Source organism: Mastomys coucha, unplaced genomic scaffold, assembly GCF_008632895.1.
Source record: "Mastomys coucha isolate ucsf_1 unplaced genomic scaffold, UCSF_Mcou_1 pScaffold15, whole genome shotgun sequence".
NCBI lineage: Eukaryota > Metazoa > Chordata > Mammalia > Rodentia > Muridae > Mastomys > Mastomys coucha.
The window spans coordinates 105,320,317-105,344,700 of record NW_022196897.1 but is presented as its reverse complement, the minus strand read 5'-3'; the positions used below and the strand labels follow the sequence as shown (position 1 = coordinate 105,344,700).

The 24,384-nt window shown below is 42.7% G+C and overlaps 1 protein-coding gene across 1 annotated transcript in view; it reads left to right on the top strand.

The window, feature by feature from the left end:
- Window positions 1–66: 66 nt before the first annotated feature.
- The window catches only part of Ehd4 (EH domain containing 4), a 69,615-nt gene continuing 45,297 nt past the window's right edge, over window positions 67–24,384 (top strand). The window contains exons 1-2 of the mRNA XM_031371568.1: window positions 67–430; window positions 16,829–17,005. Of these exons, the coding sequence (XP_031227428.1) occupies window positions 195–430; window positions 16,829–17,005 (413 nt within the window). The 5' untranslated portion in view covers window positions 67–194. The remainder of the gene's footprint in view (window positions 431–16,828; window positions 17,006–24,384) is intronic.

Here is a 24,384-nt window from a genome sequence, read left to right as displayed (position 1 = left end):
AGGAAGGACCTGAGAACGCTTCTGAATAATGAGCGCGCGCCCGTGACGCAGCGGCTGCTGATTGGTCGTTGCGGCAGGGGGCGGGTCCGGGAGCGGGCGGCGGCGAGAGCTACCCGGGCGGGCGCGGGGAGCGAGTGACGCGTCTGGTGGGGTTCTGAGTGAAGCGCGGCTGTGGCAAGTTGTCCGGCGGCGGCATGTTCAGCTGGATGGGGCGGCAGGCTGGCGGGCGCGAGCGCTCGGGCGGCATGGATGCAGTGCAGACGGTGACTGGCGGCTTGCGCTCTCTCTACCAGCGCAAGGTGCTGCCGCTGGAGGAGGCGTACCGCTTCCACGAGTTCCACTCGCCCGCGCTGGAGGACGCCGACTTCGAAAACAAGCCCATGATCCTGCTGGTGGGCCAGTACAGCACGGGCAAGACCACCTTCATCAGGTAACTTGCCTCGACGGCTCGCTACCGCTCCGCTAGGGCACGGCCTGCCCTTAGGTTACACTCCGAGCTTGGTGGCCCGGAGTGTCGCCTCTCCCGGCACCAACCGGTTCGGTTGCGCAAGGCTCCCTTGAGTCCGGCCCCCAGCGCGCTGGGAGCCCCTTCCTTGCTGTTGCCAAGGCATTCCTTGAGCCTGTCACCCTGGCCTGGGAGTGCAGGAAAGGGAGAGAGGGCAAGGCTCATCATTAGTGCAGCCTAAGGCTGAAAGTGATAATGAAGGTATGCCGCTCCTAGGTGGAGAGGTAACTTTCCGGCACTGTGATATGAATGAATGAACGAACGAATGAGTGAATGCCACAGTGGGAGTATTGCTATGCCCTTACGTGTGCCATGTTCCGCCACCGCGGCTGGGCTGCTATCGGTCAGCTTTATGATCTATAGGAAGTTAGCCTACAGTGTAGCTAGCTCCCCAGCCTGTGGAATGAAGGGGAGTGTCGGGTTACTGTTTGTTAGTTTCCATTTCTTCACCCTTGACAAACTGAAAATATTTGTCGCGGTCACTCTGTCTCCGGAAGCAATATCTGGCTTGCCCTGCAGTTCCAATCACTAAACTTCCTCTGAAGTGACTCGATGAGAGAAATAATTTACAATGAAACGGGCTGCTTTTTAAATAAGGCGTCTATTTCCCTGTCTTTGGGGAGATTTGCTTTTCTAAGTTCACATCCCTATCAGACGAAGCAAAGTGACTGAACATTTAAGATTTGGATCCAGAGTTTGGGAATTAGAACACTCTTCATCATTTGGTGTTCAACAGGTGTTCAGAAAACTTCGTCTGTCTTGGGTTCTGTTAAGTATGACCTCCCTTTTCCCCCTCCTGTGACCTAAAGAGTTCCAAAAAAAAAAAAAATAGAAAAGTTGAAAAGTTGTTAGTACAAGAAATATGTTAAATCCAGGCCTGTAGATACACTGTGAATAAACTCAACAAAGGAAATACATTATAGTTTGAAATGTGAACAAAGAGAGGGGGAAAATAATGTTGAAATTATTTCATTGGATGCTTTTAAGTTAGCTGAAAACAGTGTTGACTATGTTCACTCAGAAATGAACCTACATATGTTACAGTAGCTGGCTCCTTGAAAGATGCAAAGGGCTAATTGAGATGGTGTTTGCCATCCAAGGATTGGGGAAGCTGGATCATGGGGATTATGCCTTCCAGGCTAGCCTGGGCTACATAAGGCCATCTAGGATAATCCTGACTAGACAACAAAAGACCCTGTCTTCAAAACTGCAGCAATAAGACCAGCAACACCTAAGAAACAAAAACAAAGCAAATGGCAAACAGAAGGTACATTAAGGTCTTGGTAGTAGCTGAATTATCAGGATAGTATTACAGGAGCGAGGAGAGAATGTAAGACACGGTAAGACTATAACATTGTTAAAACATACTGGTGGCAGGTGCACGGCAGTCCCACCATTCCCTCCTATATGTACTATGGGCCTCACATACCTATGGATAATTAGGGAGCCTTTCTTTTCTGGGTCCTGTACCAACCTAGCCCAGTGTGTGCCTCTGTCCACAGCCCGACTCATAAACAAGCCTGAGGTAGGAAAGCATAATGCAATTCTCAGGAAGGTGGAATCCTTGGCTTACAGGCAAGCATCATCTCAATTAGCCCTTTGCATCTTCCAAGGAGCCAGCTACTGTAGCGTATCTAGGTTCATTTCTGAGTGAACATAACCATTACAATCCTCTTTCCCCACCTCATATTATTTTGTTATATACTCATTCTTCTATGCTTCAGTTCTCAGAAGCTTTATGGGAGAGGGTTAAAAGACAGGCTCTGAGGTTCGACTTACAGCTATACCTCTTAATTAAGCCCTTTTTAGAGCTGGAGCTGAGTAGAAGGGGCAACCCAGGGAAGAATCACCTTAGCTGCGAGCTTGGTCCAAGTGGCTTTGTTACTCCACAAAGAGCCCAAAGAGGACCTTGAGATTAGAAGAGGATCACCATGGACGGGAGGCTAGATGAAGCGGCACTTGTGGCATCTGAAATTGATTTTAGAGAGGAGTAGGGGGAAGTGATTGGTCTCTGGGAGGAAAGCAGCAAACAGAGGGCAGCTGTCCTGGAGACTTGGCACACAGAGACGTAAACAATGGAGATATCTGTGAGAGCTGGCCTTCTCGGACCTTGCTCTAGTTAGGTCCTGGCTAGGGACCTGCGTGCTTTGCTTCTAGCTGCAGAACTACGTGTTCACACAAACTTGGGGAAGGGGCTTGTCCGTAAAGTCATTATTCTTTTCCATCTGACTAACACAGGAGCCACGGAATCATGGAGGAAAACATTCTTCTTCATTGTAAGCCATTTAGCATAACCTTTGATTATGTGTCTTACTCCTAAAAACTTTATTTTTCTCTCTTGTTTTGGAGAAAATAGAAGTCATGTTATATGTGCTGGGCCAGGACATTTATCAGAAGCGAGGCAGATAAGTGTGTCCTTGATTTGATGGAAAGGTCTCCTGGGTGGGATGCCTGAAGAGCCTGGGGTATCACGAAATATGCTCACTCCTGTACAGATGGTCACCAGGAGGGGCCAAATGCCAGGAAGAGGGTAAATAAAGAGTGAGGTTGAGGTTAAATAGAAAGAACAGATTGGTAGGATCACCTAGAGATTGTAGCATTGAAAGGCCAGAGGAGGCTTCAGATGTGGTAGAGATATTTGTAAGTCTCTTTAGGGTAACGATAAAACAGCTGACAGCGCTTTTGTCTGGTTATTTTATTTCTCAGGTGACAGGATATATAGTAAGAACTGTTAAATAGTCCACCTCTACTCTGTCCAGAGAAGGAGAAGGGATTGGCACTAGTAAAAGTGACCATATCATCTTTGATTTTAATAACTAAGGAAGAGCAGGTGTTGGGCTTATGTCTAAAGCTTGAGAAGAAAAAAGCTTCAGCAGCAGTTAAGAGCACTTCCTGTTCTTCCAAAAGACCCAAACACCCAGAAGTTTGGAGTTAGTTCCCAATACACATGTCGGGTAGCTCACAACTACCTGTGACACCAGCCCTAGGGAATCCAGTGCCCTCTTCTGGACTTCATGGGCACCTGCATTTACATGTTACATACATACACACTATTAAAAATAAATTTATTTAAAAATTGATTTCAGAGGTTCCTCCAGAAAAAAAAAGGTCACTGGGCCCAGCTGATATAAAGCAAACTCATTCCACTGTAAAGCATGGGAGGCTCCCAGAAATCTATTCAAACTACAAATTGCAACTTTGCTCTTAAGAGTTTTACTTCCAACCTGGCAGCAGTGGCCCATGCCTTTAATCCCAGCACTTGGGAGGCAGAGGCAGGCAGATCTCTGAGTTTGAGGCCAGCCTCGTCTACAGAGTGAGTTCCAGGGCTATATAGAGAAACTCTGTCTTGAAAAAAAAAAAAAGTTTTACTTCCTCTCTTCCTCATGTACTTTGGCATGTTTCCTCAAGAAGATTTATTCTAAAGAGAAAAGAAGTGACTTCAGAAACTATGTAGACCGGGTGGGCAATAGCTCAGTGGTGGGACTTACCTAGCTTGTGGAATCCTAGATTGAATCTCCAGAATGGAAACAAAGAAACTAGATAGGCTTTAAAGGGGCAGAGAACAGGGCAGTAAAGCAAGAAGACATAGGCTGTGTCCAGATTGGAAAAGAGTGAAACTGTTTGCAGAGCACATGGTTTTTTATATTTAGAAAATCTTGACAAAAGACAGAAATCTATTGCATTTGTATAAACTTGAAATGAACAGCCTCAAAGTGACATTAAGCAAACTAACCTGTTTATAATAGCATCCCAAAAGGATGAAATATTGACACATTGGAGTAAGCCCAACAAAAAGAAATACAAGACTTCTGCCTGGAAAATTAGAGGCATCACTGAAAGAAATTAGGGAGGAACTAAATGGAAAATCACCCAGTATCTGTGGATTGGAGGCCATATTAAGATGGCAGTGTTCCTAAACTGCTTTCTGTCTCAATGCATATTACTTGGTGACCAAGACCCACTACATAGCCCAGGATGGCTTCAAACTTGTGGTAATGCTCCTGCTTCTGCTTCTGGAGTTCTGAGATTATAGGAGTGTGCCACCATGCCCAACCAGTATACCTGAATTGGTTGTCAAACTCAAAATAATTTCCATTAACATCTTTGGGTTTTTATCATTTGTTTGAGGCAATAATTGATAGGCTAACTTTATAATTCTTAGGAACTTGGAACTACAGAAGACAGCTCTGAAAAAGAACAGTTTGGAGGGCTCACATTTTCTGATTTAGAATTTATCATGTAACTACTGAAAACGAAGCAGCGTGGCAGCAGCAGAAGGATAGACAGATCAGTAGACAGACCTGAGAGCCCCAAAATAAACCTTCATATTTATGATCAACTGATAGTTGATAAGATACCAGTGACGGTTCAATGGAAAAAGACTAGGTTCCTTGACAGGTAATGCTGGGACAGCTGGATTCTTGTGTGCAAAAGTAATGAAGAGAGATTGTTCATGGGTATGCAGATCCTTTTTGGAGTGATGAAAGTGCTCTGAAATTGGGTAGTGGTACTGATTATAGAACTTTGAGAGTAAATCACACATGGATCTACTTTTTAGAAGAGTAAATTTTCTAGTATATGAGTTGTATTCTACTTGGGGTTGGGTTGTAGCTCAGCAGTGAAGTGCTTGCCTAGTATGCACAGAGTCTTCGGTTTAATCACTAGAATTGAAAAACAAAAACAAACCAATAAAAACATTCTTCCAATATGAAGCAGCCCACAATTTTGATTTCCATACTTCTGTAATTAGTGCCTGTCAAGTAATTTGTGCATCTGTGTATGCTAATTAAAAACAAAAAGTGTATTCCAAAAAGAAAACTAAGTAGAAATGAGCTAAAGGAACAAAAGAACAACAAAACAAAACACAAAAACAAAGGGAACTAAAGAGTAAATGTGGGGTAGTGGGAGTACAGATAGCTACCGTGGAATCCCCATGGTTTTGTTTCTCCTTGTATATATTGTCAGTTAATAAACATTTGTCATTCATAATACTCAAGTTGATAAAGTAAGTGTTTGATGAGAATTTTCATAATTAAATGCTTACTAAGGGCTAGAGAGAGAGATGGCTCGGTGGCTGACAATGATAGCTGCTATTGTTGAGGAGCCAGTTTGGTTCTCTGTATTTATAGGGTGGTTCACAACCATCTGTATCCCTAGTTTCAGGAGATCTGACGTGCTTTTCTGACCTCCACAGGCACTGCATGCACATGATATACTCAAATTCATAAAGACAAAACACTCATACATAAAAGAAAAATTAGTGCTTAATATTATTATGTATTAAAACTTGTAAAATGCTGTTTTAAATATACTATTTAGGGGGTGTGATCTATAGATCCATAGATAGAGTGCTTTTCTAGAATGCAAAGGCCCTGGGTTTCATCCCTAGTACCACATAAAGCAGGTATAATGATACATACCTGTAATGCCAGCGCTTGGGAGATTGAGACAGCAGGAGCAGAAAGAAGTTCAAGGACATCAATATCTGCCATAGCAAGTTTGAGGCAAGTCTAGACTAAGTAGGACCCTCTCTCCTTTCTCTCTTTCCCACTTTACCTCTCTTCCTCCTCTTCTCCCTCCCTCCGTCTCTCTCCCCCCTCTCCCTCTTCCTCTCTTCCTCCCTGTCCCCCCTCACATACACACACATTTATATGTATATATAGTGTTTAGTAGCAAAAGGAGATAGAAATTAACTACAGCATTTTCAGCAAGTCTCTGACTTGAGTCCCATGGCTTTCATATGGTCATGTACCTCTCCCTGGAGAGATAGAGGGCAAAGCACACAGAATGGGGTTGTCAGCCCCTAACCTATAAGGCTGAAGCATTGGGAAAGGTTATCAGAAAAGGGGAGAGGGATGCTGAACAGGCAAAATAAGCATATCCTTACAGAAGCCAAGAGGAGAGGGCACAAAGAACCAGGTATTTCTGGGGGGAAGGATCAAATCAGAGCTTATAGGTGGACCAGCCATGTGGAGCCAGAGTGACCATGGCAAAAGCCATGTCAGAGAGTGGTGATGGTAGAAGCCAGTGGTGGGTTGAGGAATGTGGTGGCAGGATCAAATATAGAAAATCCTCAGCCGCGGGACACTGGAGGGGAGGAGCTACAGGTCAGACATTGCACTGGCTAGCTTAAAGAAGAGCATGACCTCAACAGTTATCAGTGGTTGGAAGGGGGCAGGCTGTAGAGAAAAGACAACTGGTGACTGAGAACAAAGCCGAAACTAGGGCATGAAGTAGGGTGGGAGGGCTGTGGGACAGGTTAGTGTGTGACATTTGTGACAGTATTCAGCACAGCCAGATGGTCGGTGGCTTGTCCATTCATTGTATTATCTGCTTGCAAGTGGCCAAGTATCATGATAAATGTTGGTGGAAAGAGAAACTTTGTGGTGATGATTTATAGTACTGGGATTTTTTTTTAATTTTAAAAAAAAACTCATTTAGATGATTACTTCTAAAGACATTTAATATGCATTTCAAACTTTGGGATTGTGAGCGAGAAAATGTTGATCCCTAAATCTGGCTGTCTATCTGAGTCAGCTGTCAAGATGAAGATCCCAGGGTCCCATCTGAGACATCCTCTGTTGGAATGTGGTGGTCAGAGGCTTCCTCTGGGTCTTCTGTAGCCTTCTCCGGGGAACATGTGAGAACCACTGATATCTGAAGGGCCAGCCCGTGGAATCCCAACAGTTGAACCATCAAGCCTTAAGAAGCTCAGCCTTGATCCAGCAGAGGGAGACTGACTCCAGTGAACTCTCCACCTGTCCCCAGCTTTATCTAATCACATTTTCAGTGAAGACTCAGATGAAGACATGAAATCCTGCTGGAGAGTACGTGATAAATACAACTCAGCAAGGCGATGGGTTTTTCCCCCACTTAATGTAACCTGTTGAAAGTTTTTAATATCATTAAATAATCTTCAAAAGTAATTTCAGGGGCTGGGAAGTAGTCTCAGTGGGAAGGTGCCCTTGCTCTTGTCAGCATGGGTGCCTGAGTTCAAATCCCTAGCACCCATGTAAAAGGCTGGATACAGCTCTTGGGTACTTGTAACCCAGTAGTGTAGACACAGGTGGCTGAAATGACTAAATAGGAAGTTTCTGGTTCAGTGAGAGACCGTGTCTCTAGGCAGTACGGTGGGGAGCAGTAGAGGAGATTGCGCCCCACCTCAGGAACCTTGGATGGTTGTATCACTCCACAGCACAGCCTGAAGCATTTGTTTTTAATCTTATACTGTTATGCATAATGCTATGATGAATACTTTTGATCAGAAGACTTTATTTCCAGCTTTATTTCTTAGACTAGCCTGAGCATAAATGCTGCATTCAAAACAAAACGAAATAAAAAAACTAGGGAGATAGCTCAGGCTATAAAGTGTTTGTCATGCAAGCATGAGGTTCTGAGTTCAATCACCAGAAACCACATAAAAATGTCAGGCATGCAGCCATGCATTTGTAATCCCAGGGTTTAGAGGGGCAGAGACAGGTGGAGCTCTGGGGCCAGCCAGCTCACTCAGTGAGCTCTAAGCCAGCGAGAGAACCTATTTCAAAACTAAATGTGGATGGCCCTTGAGGAGTGTCACCCAAGGTTGTCCTCTGACCTCCATAAGCATATGCACACAGGCACATATTTGCACCTGTAAACACACGCACACACCTATGTATACATGCAAAAAGACACCTTACTATCTTTTCAGGATTATGTGTGTTACTAAATTATTATATCTACCAATGTCCATGAATACATACTATTTTTCAGAAAAGTTACTTCAATTTAAACTCCCACCAGAAATGAGAATCAGGATCACATCTTTACTAGGCTACCAGTAAGTTTAATAGGAAAACATTTTTTAAATTTGTTTTTTAAAAAGCTGGTAAGGTTGAGCATATAAAATAGTTACTATCTTTATTTCTTCGTGAATTCTGTGAACTTTGCACAATTTCCATTCTATTGTTAGTCTTTCTCATGTTGATAAGTTAGATATTTTCCCCAATAACTCTTATGAATTCTTAGTTATAATTATTGTAAATCTTTTTCAGTTAGAAGTTTGCTTTTACATTTTAATAAGAATTTGCATGCAAATATATTTAATGTTTATGATCAAATATAACATTTTCTATTTTTGATATATTTATCTATGAGGAATCCTTGTTTATAATTGCTTGGGAAATCATTACTGATTTTTTTTTCTATATTTCAATATTTGCATTTATTTTTTGCATTATTTGTTTTATGTGTCCTGGTAGGGTAGAGGGCACACATGCTTTTAGTTGTTTTTTGTCTTTGGCCATTTTAAGCACTCCTGTTAAAGAATACTAGCTCTTCCTCCTACTCAGTGAGCTTCCTCCTAGGCTGTTATTTAATATTAGGTCTATTGGGACCTTTCTCCTTGCTATTATATTCATGAATTCTTTAGACCCATACCATACTATTAATTGTCATTTTCTATTTCTTGTTGAGAACTTTAAAATAACATTGTTAGGTACTTCCTTGAAAAATCTCACTGGGATCCACTTGTGTGAGAACTGCGTTTTGTCTATGTGAGATTTTGCATCTGCTGTTCCCAGGCAGAAGCCGCCCTGCTTTGACTGGGCCCTTCCCTCATGAGGCTGCAAAGGCCGCCCTGCTTTGACTGGACCCTTCCCTCATGAGGCTGCAAAGGCCGCTGCTTTACTTCTCCAGCCCCTGCAGCTCTTATGACTATCCTGGGTACTCCAGCTGCTGCTGCTTTGTGAAACACTGTTTCCATATGTTATTTATGGTCTGCTATCACTAGTACGTACGATGGCTGTCAAGGTTTTGGTTTTCTTCTAGTCATTTGGCTGAAGGAGTATTCCAGCAGCTTCTGAGTAGACTCTCCTATGTCTTCCTGCTTGTATCAGTTACACTTGTAATTACATTGTCTCCTCTTGTTCATATCTTACTGGACTGAGCATGGGACATTCCTGTCAAAACTCTCATTGTAGTGACATTTGTTGTTTTACCTAAATTAGAAGAGATTTTTTTAATTATTATTATTAACATTTAAAGAATTTTATTTAACTGAGTGTGGTTACATACACCTTTAATCTCAAAACTCCAGAGGCAGAGCTAGGTGGATCTCTATAAGTTTGAGGCCAGTCTGGTATGCATAGAATGTTCCAGCCAGCTACAGTAACATGGTGAGACTCTGTGTGTGTGTGTATTTATATTTATACATATATATATATGTATATATATTTATATTTAACATCTATTAGGGGCAAGACATAATGTCTGATAAGATTTAAATACTAGTTGTTGTTCCTTTATTCCTGTGCTGTGTAGAATGCAATTATTAGAGAGTATCAGTATTCATAGAAAAAGTGTCAAAATTTTTAGAAAATCCCATGTTTTGCAAAGCCCTCAGGAAGAACTATGGTGATCAAAGATCAAGAATTTATAGTCTAAGGAAAGTCTGTCAGATCTATAGGTTACAAATCATAACATCAAAAACCATGAATGTTCATTGTGTGATAGAATTAAAAATCTGAAAAATGAACAGTGCTGTGAAAAATTGATTTGATTCCAAGAGATTTCTCTACCATCCTGAAAGCATAGAAGGAAGGCACGGTGGTGATACTATGTTGGCAGCAATTGTTCAAAGCTCAGCTCAGCATCAAGTAGTTGAATTCCACTGAAAGCTGGAAAATCCATCAGAGAAGTAAGATTTCACCCAGCAAATTCCAGGCTTTTGGCTCAACATATTAATGTTCATTCCATTGCTAGGCACAGCATTTCTAAAATAATATCACCTACAGATCCAATCCTAGTGATAATATGTCAGGTTTCATGCTTAAGAAAGACAGTTTTGCAAGGCATGGTAACACACACCTTTAATCCCGGCACTGGAGAGGCAGAAGCAGGCAGATCTCTGTGAGTTCAAGGCCAGCTCGGTCTATTTAGCAAGTTCTAAAACAGCCAAGGATATATAGTGACCCTGACCCATCCCCAAAACTAAATAAAACAGAAAGAAATAATAAAACAGAAGTTTAAAAACACAAAAAATAACTAAAATGATAATGGAGATCAAATTTACTTATTGATTTACAGACTGATTTGTGTGTCGGGGACTAAGCCTCAGACATGCTAAGCACCCAGCTGTACCACTGAGCTGCTCCCCTGGCCTGAGTAATGAAAACTATCTAGCTGCCTAACAGTTAGGAAATGGCAAACTAAATTGATACTATCTTAGAAAGCTTATAGCCATGAAGCTGAGAATGATGACTTTTGTGGAATCCTAGCACCTAGGGGGCTGAGACAGTAATATTACTATGAGAGGCCACCCTGAGGACTTGGGAGAGAGACACAGGCGGATTTCTGAGTTCGAGGCCAGCCTGGGCTACAGAGTGAGTTCCAGGACAGTGAGGGCTATACAGAGAAACCCTGTCTCAAAAAAAAAAAAAAAAAAAAATCATGTCAAAGGTTTTTTTTAATGGCGTAGAGAAACTAATGGTGAAAAATCTAGATGTAAAGTTCTTTTGGCAGTTTATAATTTTAGAAGAAAAATTATATCCACAGAAAAAATATTGGATAGAATCTATCAAAATGTTAAAAAAAATAGCCATGGTGCTGGAGAGATGGCTCATTGGTTAAGAACACTGCCTCCTTGTCCAGAGGACCTGTGTTCAGTTCTCAGCACCCACATGGCAGCTCACACCTGTCTGTAACTCCACTTCCAGCGGATCCAATTCTTCCTTGGACTCTGGCCTCCTTGGACATCAAACACTCAAGTAGTACACAGACACACTTTCAGGCAAAACACCCATACACATGAGTTCAAACAAACAAACAAATAAATATTATTTCTAGTGTGACCTGGTGAGGCCCACCTGGAATTTTAGCACCAGGGAGAATGAGCCAGTAGGATTGCTGTAAATCAGAGCCTCGTCTAGCTACATAGTGAGGCCCTATCTGAAAAACAAAACAAAATAATTTCAAGTTCAACTCAGAATAGAAGGAGTCTTTCTTTCCAGTCCCTTCCCTTGTAAAATAATGAGTCAAATATTACCAATAAAAACATGAAAATCCAAATATTTATTATAAATTGAAATGTCTTAAGACTTGTTCTCCTGAGTTAAAAATGAAATGTCTCCAGTGATCTCAAGATTCTATTTCCTATTATGTTTATTTCACACTACATGATTTAAAACTTTAGCGTGTAGAGGAAATGAGGTCTTTGCTCACAGATAAGCACTAGAGGAACCAGGAGAGTTAAACACGCAGGCTTGTCTCGTCAAAGGAAGGTGCTTACCTGTTTTCCACCCAGAATGCTGGAATGGATGTATTTATAACCTGATGATCTTTGCTAGCTGTAGAGACAGGCTTCACCCAGAGTACTGTTTGTTTATCCCAGACTTTCCCCCTAGATCTTGAGTATGCTTTTCAGTCAATAAAACCTATCCGTGTGAGAGATGTCACCTGTACTTTATTTACTACAACCTAGGTAATGTCCCTGTTATCTTAGGACCAGGCCATCCAGACTCGCACAGGAGTTATGTCTACCTCAGCCTTTCTCCCTGGCTTGAGCATTGTTTCTAAGTCAACAACCTATCTTTTGGAAGAGACCATTATGTACTTGTTAAGAGTTCTGGTATAAACATGCTTAACCTTTGTTGTATACATGAGACTGAAGTTAATTATCAAGAAACTTTTTTCTGAAATTGTGTTGTGCTTAAATACTTGCTGTAATAAACTTCTTGATTTATTAAACTCGAGAAGTTTGAACGACCACCAGCTGCTGAGTACTTTTGAACCACAAATTTGCTTCTTGCCTCTTGGGATCGTTCCTCAGCCAGCCATAGCATTTGCAGAGACCTCCACAATAGTAGGGCTGGGTGTGGGGTACAGTGGTAGAGTACTTCCCAGGTGTGTTGTTGTTGTTGTTATTTTATGTGTATGGTTTGCCTCTGTGTATTCATGTATGTATACCATGCATGTCTGGTACCCTTGAAGGCCAGAAGAGGGTGTTTGATTCTCCAGACAGACAGTTGTAAGCCATTATGTGGGTGCTATGAATAAAACTCCAGTCATGTAAAAACAGTAAGTGCTCTTTACCACTGAGCCATCTCTCCAGCCCCCAAATTAATTCTCTTTTTAGAAGTGTTTTGGTGGGCCAGCAAGATGGCCTAGTGAGTGCTACCAAGCCTGATGGCGTGAATTCAAATCCCCAGAACCCACATCATAGAAGGAGAGAACCAATTCCCAAAAATCTTCTGGCCTTCACTCACACATGTGGCACATATACATGCACACATGCATACACAAATACACACACACACATACACACACACACTTAAATGACTTTTAAGATGTGTTTGAAGCATAATAATGAATTGAAACTGCACAGATGCCAGTGTGTATATGAATGTTTCTTTAATACTTTATGTTTTCATAAGCCATATCTGTAGATTTTTAGCTTCAGAATGTCAAAGTAATGCTCAAGCAACACTCCAAATATATGTGGAATATTTTTAGTGTGCATAACTCATTGAATACCTGCTTAATACAATCTTCTCTCTGAACATTCCTTGTGACTCACAGAGCATGTTCCTCTAAATGCTTCCATTTGGTGGTGACTCAGCCTCTCTAATTCTGATTTAACTCAGTTAACCTATTTGACCCATAGTTTATTCACCTGTAAAATGGGGAGGAAAATAGTGCTTACCCATAAGGTATTTACCAATTGAGACTATTTTTTTTGTAAAGGCATATGACAAGTCCCCCAATGTTAGGTAGGGTGTATCACTAAACAAAATAGAGAAATGTGAAAGTACCAACCCAGAGAAAATGCATAAGAAAGTGACAAAAATATAGCTGGCAGATGGGGTAACATCTTTTTTTAAATGCTAAGTAATGTCCTTTTTTCCCTTAAACCCATCTTTGAGAAAATGGTACATGGGACTTTTCATTATCCCAAGGGTTTTTTTCCTTCCCTTTGTCATAAATGATGCTTTTCCTTTAAAATTTATTTTCCTCCTCTAGCCTAAGCAGTGAAAGAAAAGGCACCATCTACATGCAGTGACCTCATCAGACCAGGACACAGAGAGGTCAGGTCCCCTGTCCACCCTCACCACTTCCCCCCAACCACATGTAATTCAAATGTCTGCACCTTTTTACATTCGCTGATGGCTTGACTCAAGACCTTGGAACAATCATCCCTAGCATTGGCAGGCCTCTCTGAGAACACAGGAAACGGAGCAAGGTGGTGCCAAGGACAGGCATCAAGTCTCTAAAGCACAGGATGGCTGTGGAGTGGGCTGCTCTGCTCTGCTCTGCACCATGGCGGAGTCTTTTCTGTAGTTTTCCTGTTGCCTCTTGTGTTCCTTTCTACTCTTGTTATCACAGATAAGACCTCAGAGTCCCTGGAATGCCAGCTTTGGTAAATCCTCTGAGGTCTTTAGAGAAGGGTTTGACTCCTGGCTCAGCCTTACACTGGGGTCTGAGGTTAGAGTGCCTGGGTATGTCACCTCAGGGTCCATTGCCCCTCCCCTCCCAGGCTGCTTATTTTAGCCTCATCCCTTCAGGGTCACTTTTGTCATGTCAAACATCTGTATCTTGGTTGTTCTTCTCTTTCTACATAGACATGTTACTGCCTGCCCAACAGTGTGATGTATATCCGAGTGTCAGTTCATAAAAGAGAGAAAGCAGGCCTATAGATGACCTCCACAGTAGGTAGGAGAGGATGAGGGAGACTCATTTTAAGTGCCTGTTACGTGAAGAAGTGTGTGAGTGCCTTTGCAGTAAGGTTGTACCAACTATTCTTGCACAAAGAGGTAGATTTCGTAACCCTCACCAGCATCAAGTATATGGATGGTTTTTAAATTTTACTAATATACTGTGTTTTTATTGGAACTTCATTGATATGAAACTTAACATTGAGTGTGGATATTTTTAGTACCTGTAGGAGAGTACACTGATCAATTTCATATCCTAAGAAAGCAGTACAGTAGTAATCCTCCCTTGTTCTTGTCTTGTGTTCGAAAGCCAGAGCCTGAATGCTTCTTCAAGGCCACAGCTGAGGACACCTTATTCAACGTAGTTCCTATTTGCAGTTCAGTAATAAGGACTTGTTAATATTCTTCCTGGCAAGGTTGCTACTGAGGAAACTTTGGCTTCTATTATTGTATAAACTCAGAAGACAAATACCTGCTCTCCTTTAAACAAGTTCGTCATTGGAGTTTTCCTTGAAAGTCCCTATTTAATTCCACAGTCCATGAGATTTGCTGTGATTTCAAGTCAATTAAACATCAGATCGGAGTTTAGATACCTCTTGGCAGTGAGTGTCTGACTTAAACAGCCCTGAGTTGTCCAGTCTAACTATAGCATCTCTTTGTTCCAACCTGAGGTCCCTTCTTACCAGCCCTGTGTGGATCTTGGAGGTCTCTCCTGACGAGGCCTATTGAAGGCACTGAGAAGGGTCACATTCTAAGGAGGCACTGGATATAGAGCTCAACTCTGAGGTCCCCTCCCCCAAAGCTGATGGGGCAGTGAGATCCCCAGTAAACATTGGCCCTATTGCCTTCAAGTGTCAGAACGGTGCTTGGATGTGACCCTTTTTTGAGTTGGAAGCTGTGTGTACCCCAGGAATCCTGCAACCCTGGCAGCTATTAGCTCACAGTTTGTCATTCGCACAGTGTCTCTAGTCCTAGTCTCACTTCTTGCTGAGCCTCATCCAGGCCAAGGGGTGTGAAAGTCACACTGGACATCACTACGGTCCAGCCTGGCTTCTACTCTAGCTTTGCCGTTGAATGGCTAGACTTGAGGCTCCAAGGCTACATTACACACTAGTCAGTGTGTGAATACATCCTGGTCTCACTGTGTGGTCATCTCAGAGCTCTTGTCTGTCTGATTTATGTGGAACTTTAAAAGAATTAAATAATGTGAACATTTTTGCTCCTAAAGCTGTTGAGTGGGCTGTTAGACCTCTAAGACTTTGACTAGAAAAGATTTTCATGTTTTGAAAAACATTAAATATGGGCATATTTTGAATGTACTTGCTTCAGCTTTTTTTCAAGGTGAATGAGGCAATTGAGGCTCCTTGGGAAGTCTAGGGGATTGTGTGGGAGGACAGTGTGGTGAGCCCCTTTGCTCTCACATTAAAGGAAATAGAAAGTCCTCATTCCCAGGCTTATATCCTGGAGTGAGGATCCTGAATGTTCCTGCTTATCTGAGAAAGCCACTATGCCAGACCAAGTGTAAAGCTCTGCACGTCTGAGAGTCTGACTGCTTGTGTTCCATTTTTCACTCACTCACTCACTCACTCACTCACTCACTCACTCACTGTGTAACATTAGGCAAGTTGCCTGGCCTCTCTGGTAACTGTTTTCCTACCTGTAAAATGAAGGTAATATTTTCACTCACCTGAAAGTGTTGCAGGAATTGAATGAAACAATAGTGCCTGTATGAGGTATAGTACATGCATAAGGTATAGTGCATGCATGCGTAAGACACAGTGCATTCCTAAGGCATATTGCATATATAAGGCATGGTGCATGCATAAAGCTTTATGTCTTTTCAGTAAATGCTAGGAGTTATTATCAGATTTTTTTCATTATTATTCTCAACTTACAATGCATCTATTCTGGGTCTCTACAGTTTTACAGAAATGTAAAAACTTTGGCTAAAGTTAAAAGTAGCAATGACAGGAAAAAAAACGGTTTAGAGTAAAGCCTACTAATATTGCTTGGTTTTCATTTTGTTTACACAAGAAAGAAGTTTCACTTCTCCTCATAATGATGGCAAAATTGTGTTTGACATTTGACTTTTAGTTCTTTCTCTCTATCCCCAGAAATAGTCACAGACTACATTTGTCTAGTCAGGAAAACAAAGATAGTTTAATGTTAGAGTGGGGAGCTGCAGAAACTCATGCAGTCTCTCCCCTTGACCCTGGCTCATTCCCTGGTTATTCCCAGGACACCTGACATACCGTGCCGGCTATTTACACAGGGTGCCTGGGAACCATAGAGAAGGTGCTATATATGCAGGCCAGGGACTCTTTTCTAAGGGGCAGTGAGTTCAGCAGTAGCCCAGAATGTGTAGGAATGGTGAAGTAACTGTATAATGGCTCTCCTAAGGTGGCACCTATTATGTCAGTGGGACCTCAGATGTCTACTTTGGTTTTGGAGTTGTTTTATTTTTTGCGACAGGGTCTCATGTAACCTAGGTTGGCTTCAAACTTGTATGTAACGAAGGATGACCTTGAACCTCTGATCCTCCAGGATTTTTAATAAGTGTGTCTGAGTTGGCTAATCCCAGGCAGCTCTCTGGCTTCTTGTCTGTGGCATCATGCTGTTTTCTTTTCTCTTCCAGATACTTACTGGAGCAAGATTTCCCAGGCATGAGAATTGGTCCAGAGCCGACCACAGACTCCTTCATTGCTGTGATGTATGGGGAGACCGAAGGAAGCACCCCTGGGAATGCTTTAGTTGTGGATCCCAAGAAGCCATTCCGAAAGCTTAGTCGCTTTGGAAATGCTTTCCTGAACAGGTAAGGACCAGCAAGCTGTCCTCTGGTTAGACTATTACTCGTGGAGTCCAGACAAGACAGAGCATGTCTGTCTGGAAGAGGAAGCGGGGGGGGGGGGGGGGGGGGGGGGGGTGCTAATCAACCTTATTTTACTCACATCTGTTCCGAGTGACTTGACTGAGCATAGCCAAGGCCTAAGAATGGACGTTCCAGCTCCCCAGTATGAGGACAAATGGCTAATAATGTGATTTGCACAGAAAGAGTCAAGGTTGCTCAGTGTCTGTCACTAGTAGTATTAAGTAGCTGGGAGATAGCACCTCTCTGGTATGCTATGCAGGGCTTTCCACACTCAGGAAGTTTAGCCCAGAGAAGACATAACATCCCTGACATCCAGGTGGGGTCTTTTGATTCAGGACAGGTTGCCTCACCTTCCCGAATGTTCCTTTAACTTTTCATTCCTAAGCTTTGAGCTCCTTCCTTATTCCCTGGAGCAGGGCATGGCTGAGATAGGGTAAAACCCCAAAGTGAGCATATATACATGGCCATTATGTTCTAGATATAAATAGATATGGGTTGCTCTGCCTTGATTGAAGGTGTGTTTATCTGTGCCCCAACCCTGGTTGTCTTGTCAGCAGACTTCCCAATGCAGCTGAGGTGTTAGTGGGGTAGGGAGAACAAATGGCAGGCATTCTGCTGCAACTCCGCAATAGGATGAGGTCTGCTGACCTTTCTGCTCCACTGTGTCCAATAGGATGGACTCTACTGACCTTTCTGCTCCACTGTGTCCAATAGGATGGGGTCTACTGACCTTTCTGCTCCACTGTGTCCAATAGGATGGACTCTACTGACCTTTCTGCTCCACTGTGTCCAATAGGATGGGCTCTACTGACCTTTCTGCTCCACTGTGTCCCTCCCTTCTTTCCATCTTTCCTTCTTTCTCCCCTCACCTGAGAATTTTTCTTTATTTTATTTTTTAATTATTTTAATTATTTCATTTAGTTCTAATATATATTAAAGAGAACATGTAATTCTTTTCCTTTTGTATATAGCTTATTTCACTTAACATGATATCCTCTGATTCCATTTTGCTACAGATGACAAGATTTTCTTTTCATGGCCAAATAATACTCTACTGCATGTATATATCACATTTCTTTCTTCTCTTTTGTACTGTGGCTAGGGATTGAACATAAGGCTTCTCATGTGTTCTACCACTGCGCTATATCCTCAGCCCCCTTTTTACTTTTTTTTTTTCCTTCTGGAGGGGGTGCCAGGGTTTTGCCCAGGCTGGCCTTGAACTCACTTTGTAGACAAGGCAGGCCTTGAACTTGAAGTCATCCTGGCTATATCTTCTAGTAGCTAAAATTGCAGCTATACCCCAGAACTGACTATCATATTTTCTTATCTCGTCCTTTGTTAATGGGTACCTGAGCTGCTGTCATATTTTAGCTGAATAGTGCCACGATAACCATGGCTGGGCAAGCATCTCCTGTGCACCCAGTTTCATTTCTTTAGGTGTATTAGCTACACAGGAATGAGATAGCAGGTGAGAGGTGGCTCTTGGTTATCTGAGGATACTATGCTTTCCATAGTGACTGCCCCACCTGACATCACCACAGTGCAGAAAGGTGCGTTTCTCCTCCACATCATCATCAGCCTTCAAAATAATAGCCATTCTGACTTGAGAGAGGTAGGATCTCATTGATTTTTAGTTCCCTGATGGTGATGGTTAACGATACTGAGCATTTTTTCATGTGTTTAACTGACACTTTTATTTCTTTTGAGATCATTTGGCCATTTTTTTTTTTTATTGGATTATTGGTTCTTTGGGAGTTGCTGTCTTTACTTTTGAGTTCACTATATAGTCTGGATTATCAACACCCTGATGAATGTTTTCCCCATTATATAGATTGTTTTTCACTCTGTTGATTATTTCTCTTCTGTGCAGAGACTTTTTTAGTTTGAGGTAATTCTATTTGTCAATTCCTGCTTTTGTTTTGTATGTGTGTTCTTTTTAAAAACCCTTTCCTCTTCTTTCCTGCCATTCCTCCACACCCCTCTTTTTCCTCTTTTCTGAGTCTGGCTTTAGAGAATGGGTGCCAGCCATCAGCTGGAAGTGGAGGGCCAACTCCAGCTGCTTAGGGAGAGGAAGTGGGGCTGGCACTGAGGCTCGGCAGGAGACCTGAGATCACTTCTCCTTTCTAGATGTTTCTAAAAATAAGACCAACCCCTCCCTCTGCTGCCTCTCAGAGCCTGGGAGGTTCTGTTCATGAGGACTCTGGAGTGAACACTTGGACAGTGGCTGTCCTGAGAGCCCAGGCAGCCTCCAAGGATTCTTCTGTGCACAGAACCCTTTGAAGGCTTTCAGATGCTCCTGTTGCAAACAATCTGAGCACCTTGATGGGCAGCAAGAGAACTGGCGATGGGTCAGGCAGGACTGTGCGGGGCATATAGGTGGAGTCATGCACAAGCTTACTCTTGTCGTTCCCAGTGACTTACAGAGCACTGTTCGGAAGCTTCCTCTGCACAGTCTCATCTTCAGGGAGAGCTGTGCCTTCACTCCAGAGCGGTGACAGTATCTCCTTGTGCAGTAGTTAAGTTCACCAAGGTCTTGAGGGTCTCAGGACAAAATGAATGAACCAAGTCCAAGGAAACTGAGACAAGACACACATGCATGCACTCAAACCCCCACCCCCCAACACATACACACATGCACATCAATCAGGTGCTTTCTGGGTGTGCAGGATATGGGGTGAGCAACAACCACACTTGTCCCATCACTGGCCTAGACAGAGGCAGGCCCAGCAGCCTTCCTCCTGGAAGACTGCTTTAGAATCCTAACATGCATTTCCCTTTACTTTTGTGTGTGTGCTTTTTTTCTTTTCCTGACAGAATTTTAAAGAGAAATAAGCTGACTTTTTTTTCAAAATCTCATTTAGCAAAATTCATACTTCGAAGGGAATATGCAGGAAGAATGGTTATTGGTTTGTTTTACTTTCTCAAATAATTTGCTTTCCTAAAATAACAATGTGTTTTAGATCTCAAACTTAGAGCAGAAGAGTATGGAAGAAAAGTATAGAGGAGAGATTTTAGATGGCAAATAACTATACAATATATGTCCAACACTGTTCCTAACATTACTTATATATACAACATGGAAAGCTGAGATAGATTATCTTTAAGTCCTTATGAAGATGCATAAGGAGGCTGTAGTGATGAGGAACTGAGGAGCAGTGAGGGTAAGATCGTGTCTCTGGGGCCACTCAGCCTAGGGGTAGTGTTAACATTAGAACCCAGGCCTACAGACCACAGTGCTGAGCTGGCCAGGAGTACAGTGTTTAAACTCTGTCTGCTGCTCCCATTTAACTTCAGGATAGCCATGCAGTGAAGACAATGGGAAGAGACTGTCTCCCAGGGCATAGTTTGCATCATTTTATCAGCACTATTCTTGTGGGATTAACAGAGAATACAATGGTTAGTTCACTAGTAAGAAAACTAGAAGCAAAGAAGTGATTTGCTGAAGAAATGGTGGTCAGGAAGAGGCAAAATTCAGGCGTCCCTCTTTCTACCTTTTGTCTCCCTGTGCCCCAGCAATGAGGAATGTCTGTCTCTCAAGCTATCCTGATGGCTGTGCCTGTGTGAGACTCTCAAGTACAGATGTGCCTCATGGAAATCCACAATGCTGACAGCCCAGTTAAGTGGTGCATGGCAAGGCAGCTGTCTCACAGTGCATAAGAAAGAGCATCAGTTAGGGTCAGACATTCAAACTTGTGTAGTGTGTGTGTGTGTGTGTGTGTGTGTGTGTGTGTGTGTGAGAGAGAGAGAGAGAGAGAGAGAGAGAGAGAGAGAGAGAGAGAGAGAGAGATTGTAGCAGCTCTCTAGGATACAGAAGGGTTAGCGTCAAAGCTAAGAACTCTTAGCATGACAGTTTTTCTGGAAACTAGGTCAAAATATAATAGGAAAGAAAACCAGTTATTTTCTGGGTATAACTTTCTCCCCAAGTCTTGATGACAGGGGCCTCTCATGGCTTTAGCCACTGCTCCCAAGGGCATCTTTAAAAGAATTAAGTACCTCTTAGGGTCTTAAAGTGGTACCTGTAGGGTGACAGCACCTTTGCCATTAAGCAAACCTTGGGGACCTGAGACTAATAAGTCTGCGGTGCATTTCAGTGAAATGGAGACAAATCTCTGAAAAGGCAGGTTTGAATTAGGAAACCGCATACTTGAACAGCACAAGGAAGAGTTAAGTCTAGAACAAAAGTGTTTGATGGAGATGAGGCTTAACAACCAGGGTTTCAACCTCCCTCCACCAAGCTGCTTCGTCTGAGAGAAGTCTCACTGCACCCCATTTTGGAGCTGTGCCGTGGGGTTACTATCCCAGCATGTATCAGGGGGCAGTTCAGCACACAGAGGACAGACTCTGCCCATAGCACCTACATATGAGTCCTGAAAGACACCAGTGTCTTCAGTCAGTTCCAGAAATGTCAGGGATTAGGGCCTGACATTTTCCTCTGGCAGTCTGCTATAAATTAGATGTTATGGGTTTCCCTCATCTTACTTTTCTAAAAATGGCAGTATTCTTAAACTACAGAGAGCCTCACATGCTCATATATTGTGTTTAGTTTTAGCATCTAATATAATTTTAATGACTGTTTTTCCCAAAAGAAATTAATTCTTATAGTCTCTCTTCCTCTGTCTCTGTCACTGGGTTTAAAGGCATGTACCACCACTGCCCAGCTTGTTGTTTGTTTGTTTGTTGTTTGATTTATTATTATTTTCTATATATGGATGTTTTGCCTATATGTGTGTTTGTGTGCCACATTTGTGCCTGGTGCCAACAAAGTCCAGAAGAGGTCTTCAGATCTCCTCAAACTGGAATTATAGCTGTCCTATGGGTTCTGGGATTCAAACCTAAGTCATTTAGTAGAGCAGCCAGTGCTTTTAACCACCAAACAAACCATCTCTCCAGATGCCAAACCATTGTTTCTGGTTGACATCATATGTTTATTATATGATTGTGGTTCTGGCATTTTAGGAAATGTACCTTTTCTCTCTGGGTTTGGGCAGACCCCTAAGGTGGCATATTGCTTCTGACTTCCCTACATGTTAGTAGTCTAAATGTGAATGCCACTTCTCCCTGGCACTAGGAAGTTACATCAGTCGTTTATAGCAGGGCTATGAGATAATTTAGTTGTCTGGGTTTTTTTGTAGATTTTCTACTTACATCATGAAACCTTTGGGTTTATATTTATTGATAAAGCAAGTAAGATTAAAGGAAGTATTTTGGAACTACTCCATCCTCCCTTACTGTTCTGACTTGAGCTGAGTGACAAACCTGGTAGAGTTGCTTGGAGGGGCTTAGAGCCCTAAGGAAGGGAGAGTGCTCACAGTACACATCTGTCTCTTGTTCACAGCTATCCAGCCCGGTAGGTAGAATATGCACATGGAAGCCCCAGGGCAGTGGTCCATCAGTCCTTTGTTTCAAGATGTTACCTTGAGTGTGATAAAGAGACTAGAGACTCAGCAGTAATTTCAGTACGTGCGGTGATAGTGGTGGCCACGTATTAAGACCCACCCAGGACTGCCAGCTTACATCTCAGCTCTGTCACTTGTCACCGGTGGACTATGACAAGTGAGAGCATGTGATCCTTCCAAGCCCCAGTCTGCCCTTTTGTAAGGCCTCTCTGATTGCAGTAAGGATTTAATTCATGAGCATATAAAGTAAAGCAGACCTGACATGTGGTCAGGGATTGGTCAGTACTGGTGTTGTTATTATCATAATTGCTATAAACCTTGCTGTTCTATTGAAAAATCAAAATCAGTATTAAGGTTCTGGCCAATTATTTTACAAGTCTAGTTTGTTTGTTTGTTTGTTTTATGCTTTAAAGGGAGAGGGGAATGTCACATGTAGCCCAGGCTAGCTTCAAACTCACTTTGTAGCTGAAAATAATCCTGTCTCCCGATTGTCTCCAGTTACCTCCCACATGTTTGGGTAGCGGGTATGAGTCACAATGCTTAGCCTACAAATTTAGTTTTCTTATTCTTTTTTTTTTCAATAATTATTTATTTGGCAGGAGAGGGAATGTGTGCTACTGTGAATGAGTGGAGGTCACAGAACAACCTATGGGAATCAGTTCTCTTTTTTCTACCATGTAGGTCTAGGGGATTGAAGTCAGGTCATCAGAAATGGCTGCAAGCACCTTTATCTGTTGAGCCATCTTACCAGCCCAAATTTATCTTTAAAACATTAATCATTAACTTAGAATTTTAGCTTTTGTGGGCAATTTTAAGTAATCTAATGCTCTTGCTGCCTTGTGTTCCTGTGAGGCAGAACTAGCGACCTGCATGAGGCCATCACTTTTCCCTCTGCCCCCTTGCTACTCTTGACCCTCCTTAAACATGGAGGTAACAGGAGTTGGGGTCCAGTAAAGATCTTGATTGTTTTCTTCTTTTTCCTTGGGAAACAGAGGTCAACAGGTCAGTGGGTGGGACCTGTGGGAAAACCAAGAGAGGCCCTGGATCTCTGCAGCACATTGGCATTTTGTGTGAAATATAGGCCAGGTGTCTGCACTGATTTAGTCACTCCAGGAAAGAGCAGGAAATCCATCTTGGGACAGCAAATCTCTGCTTGGAAATGTTCCACCAGAAGCTCCTGAGCTGTCCTCCTGTGAGGGGCATGACAGAGCTTGCCTTTCACCCTCCGTCCCCAGAATGGAAAGGCTAAGTGGCGATTGCCATGATAACTTTAGGGGTTCCTGATTACAGTGGAATGTGCTTTTAGGAACACGCCTAAATGTATAGACTTAACCTTGCAATACCTGCTGTGGCACCCTCAGTACCCAGTGCCTGCTTGTACTCTCTGCCCTGCTGCCCCTGTCCCACCCCATACAGTTTCTTTGATGGAATGGAGTCCAGTCCTGCACGTGGCCTCAGCAGCCCCTTCTCCAGTGCCCCTGGAGCCCTGCTAGTTTCCTTTTTTGACAGTTGTTTTTCCTGCTGTGTGGAGATAGCTCAACAGTAGACCTCTTGTTCTGTGGCTCACACCTGACCTGCTGACATGTTCTTGCTGTAATTTCCAGGAGTGAGCAGTGTAGGCATATTAAGTCCCTCTGTTAACATCTCACTAAAATCTAGGGATTTTGTGTTTTGGAAAAATTGATACTGAGTGTGAGCTTGTGGTTTTATAGAAATATCACCCTTCCTGTAGGAACAGTTGGTGTAAATAGTTTTACAAAGGCATGGCATGTTTAACATTGCCAGCTGTCTCCGGATAGACTGACAAGACACAGTGTCCACCAAGTTGTGCTCAGAGCTCTGTTCCTCCCCCAGTTCCAGAGAATGGAGTATTAATGGTCGATTTCTCTCTGAGAAGTTGACAAGCAGTGATTAGTGGCTCCTCTG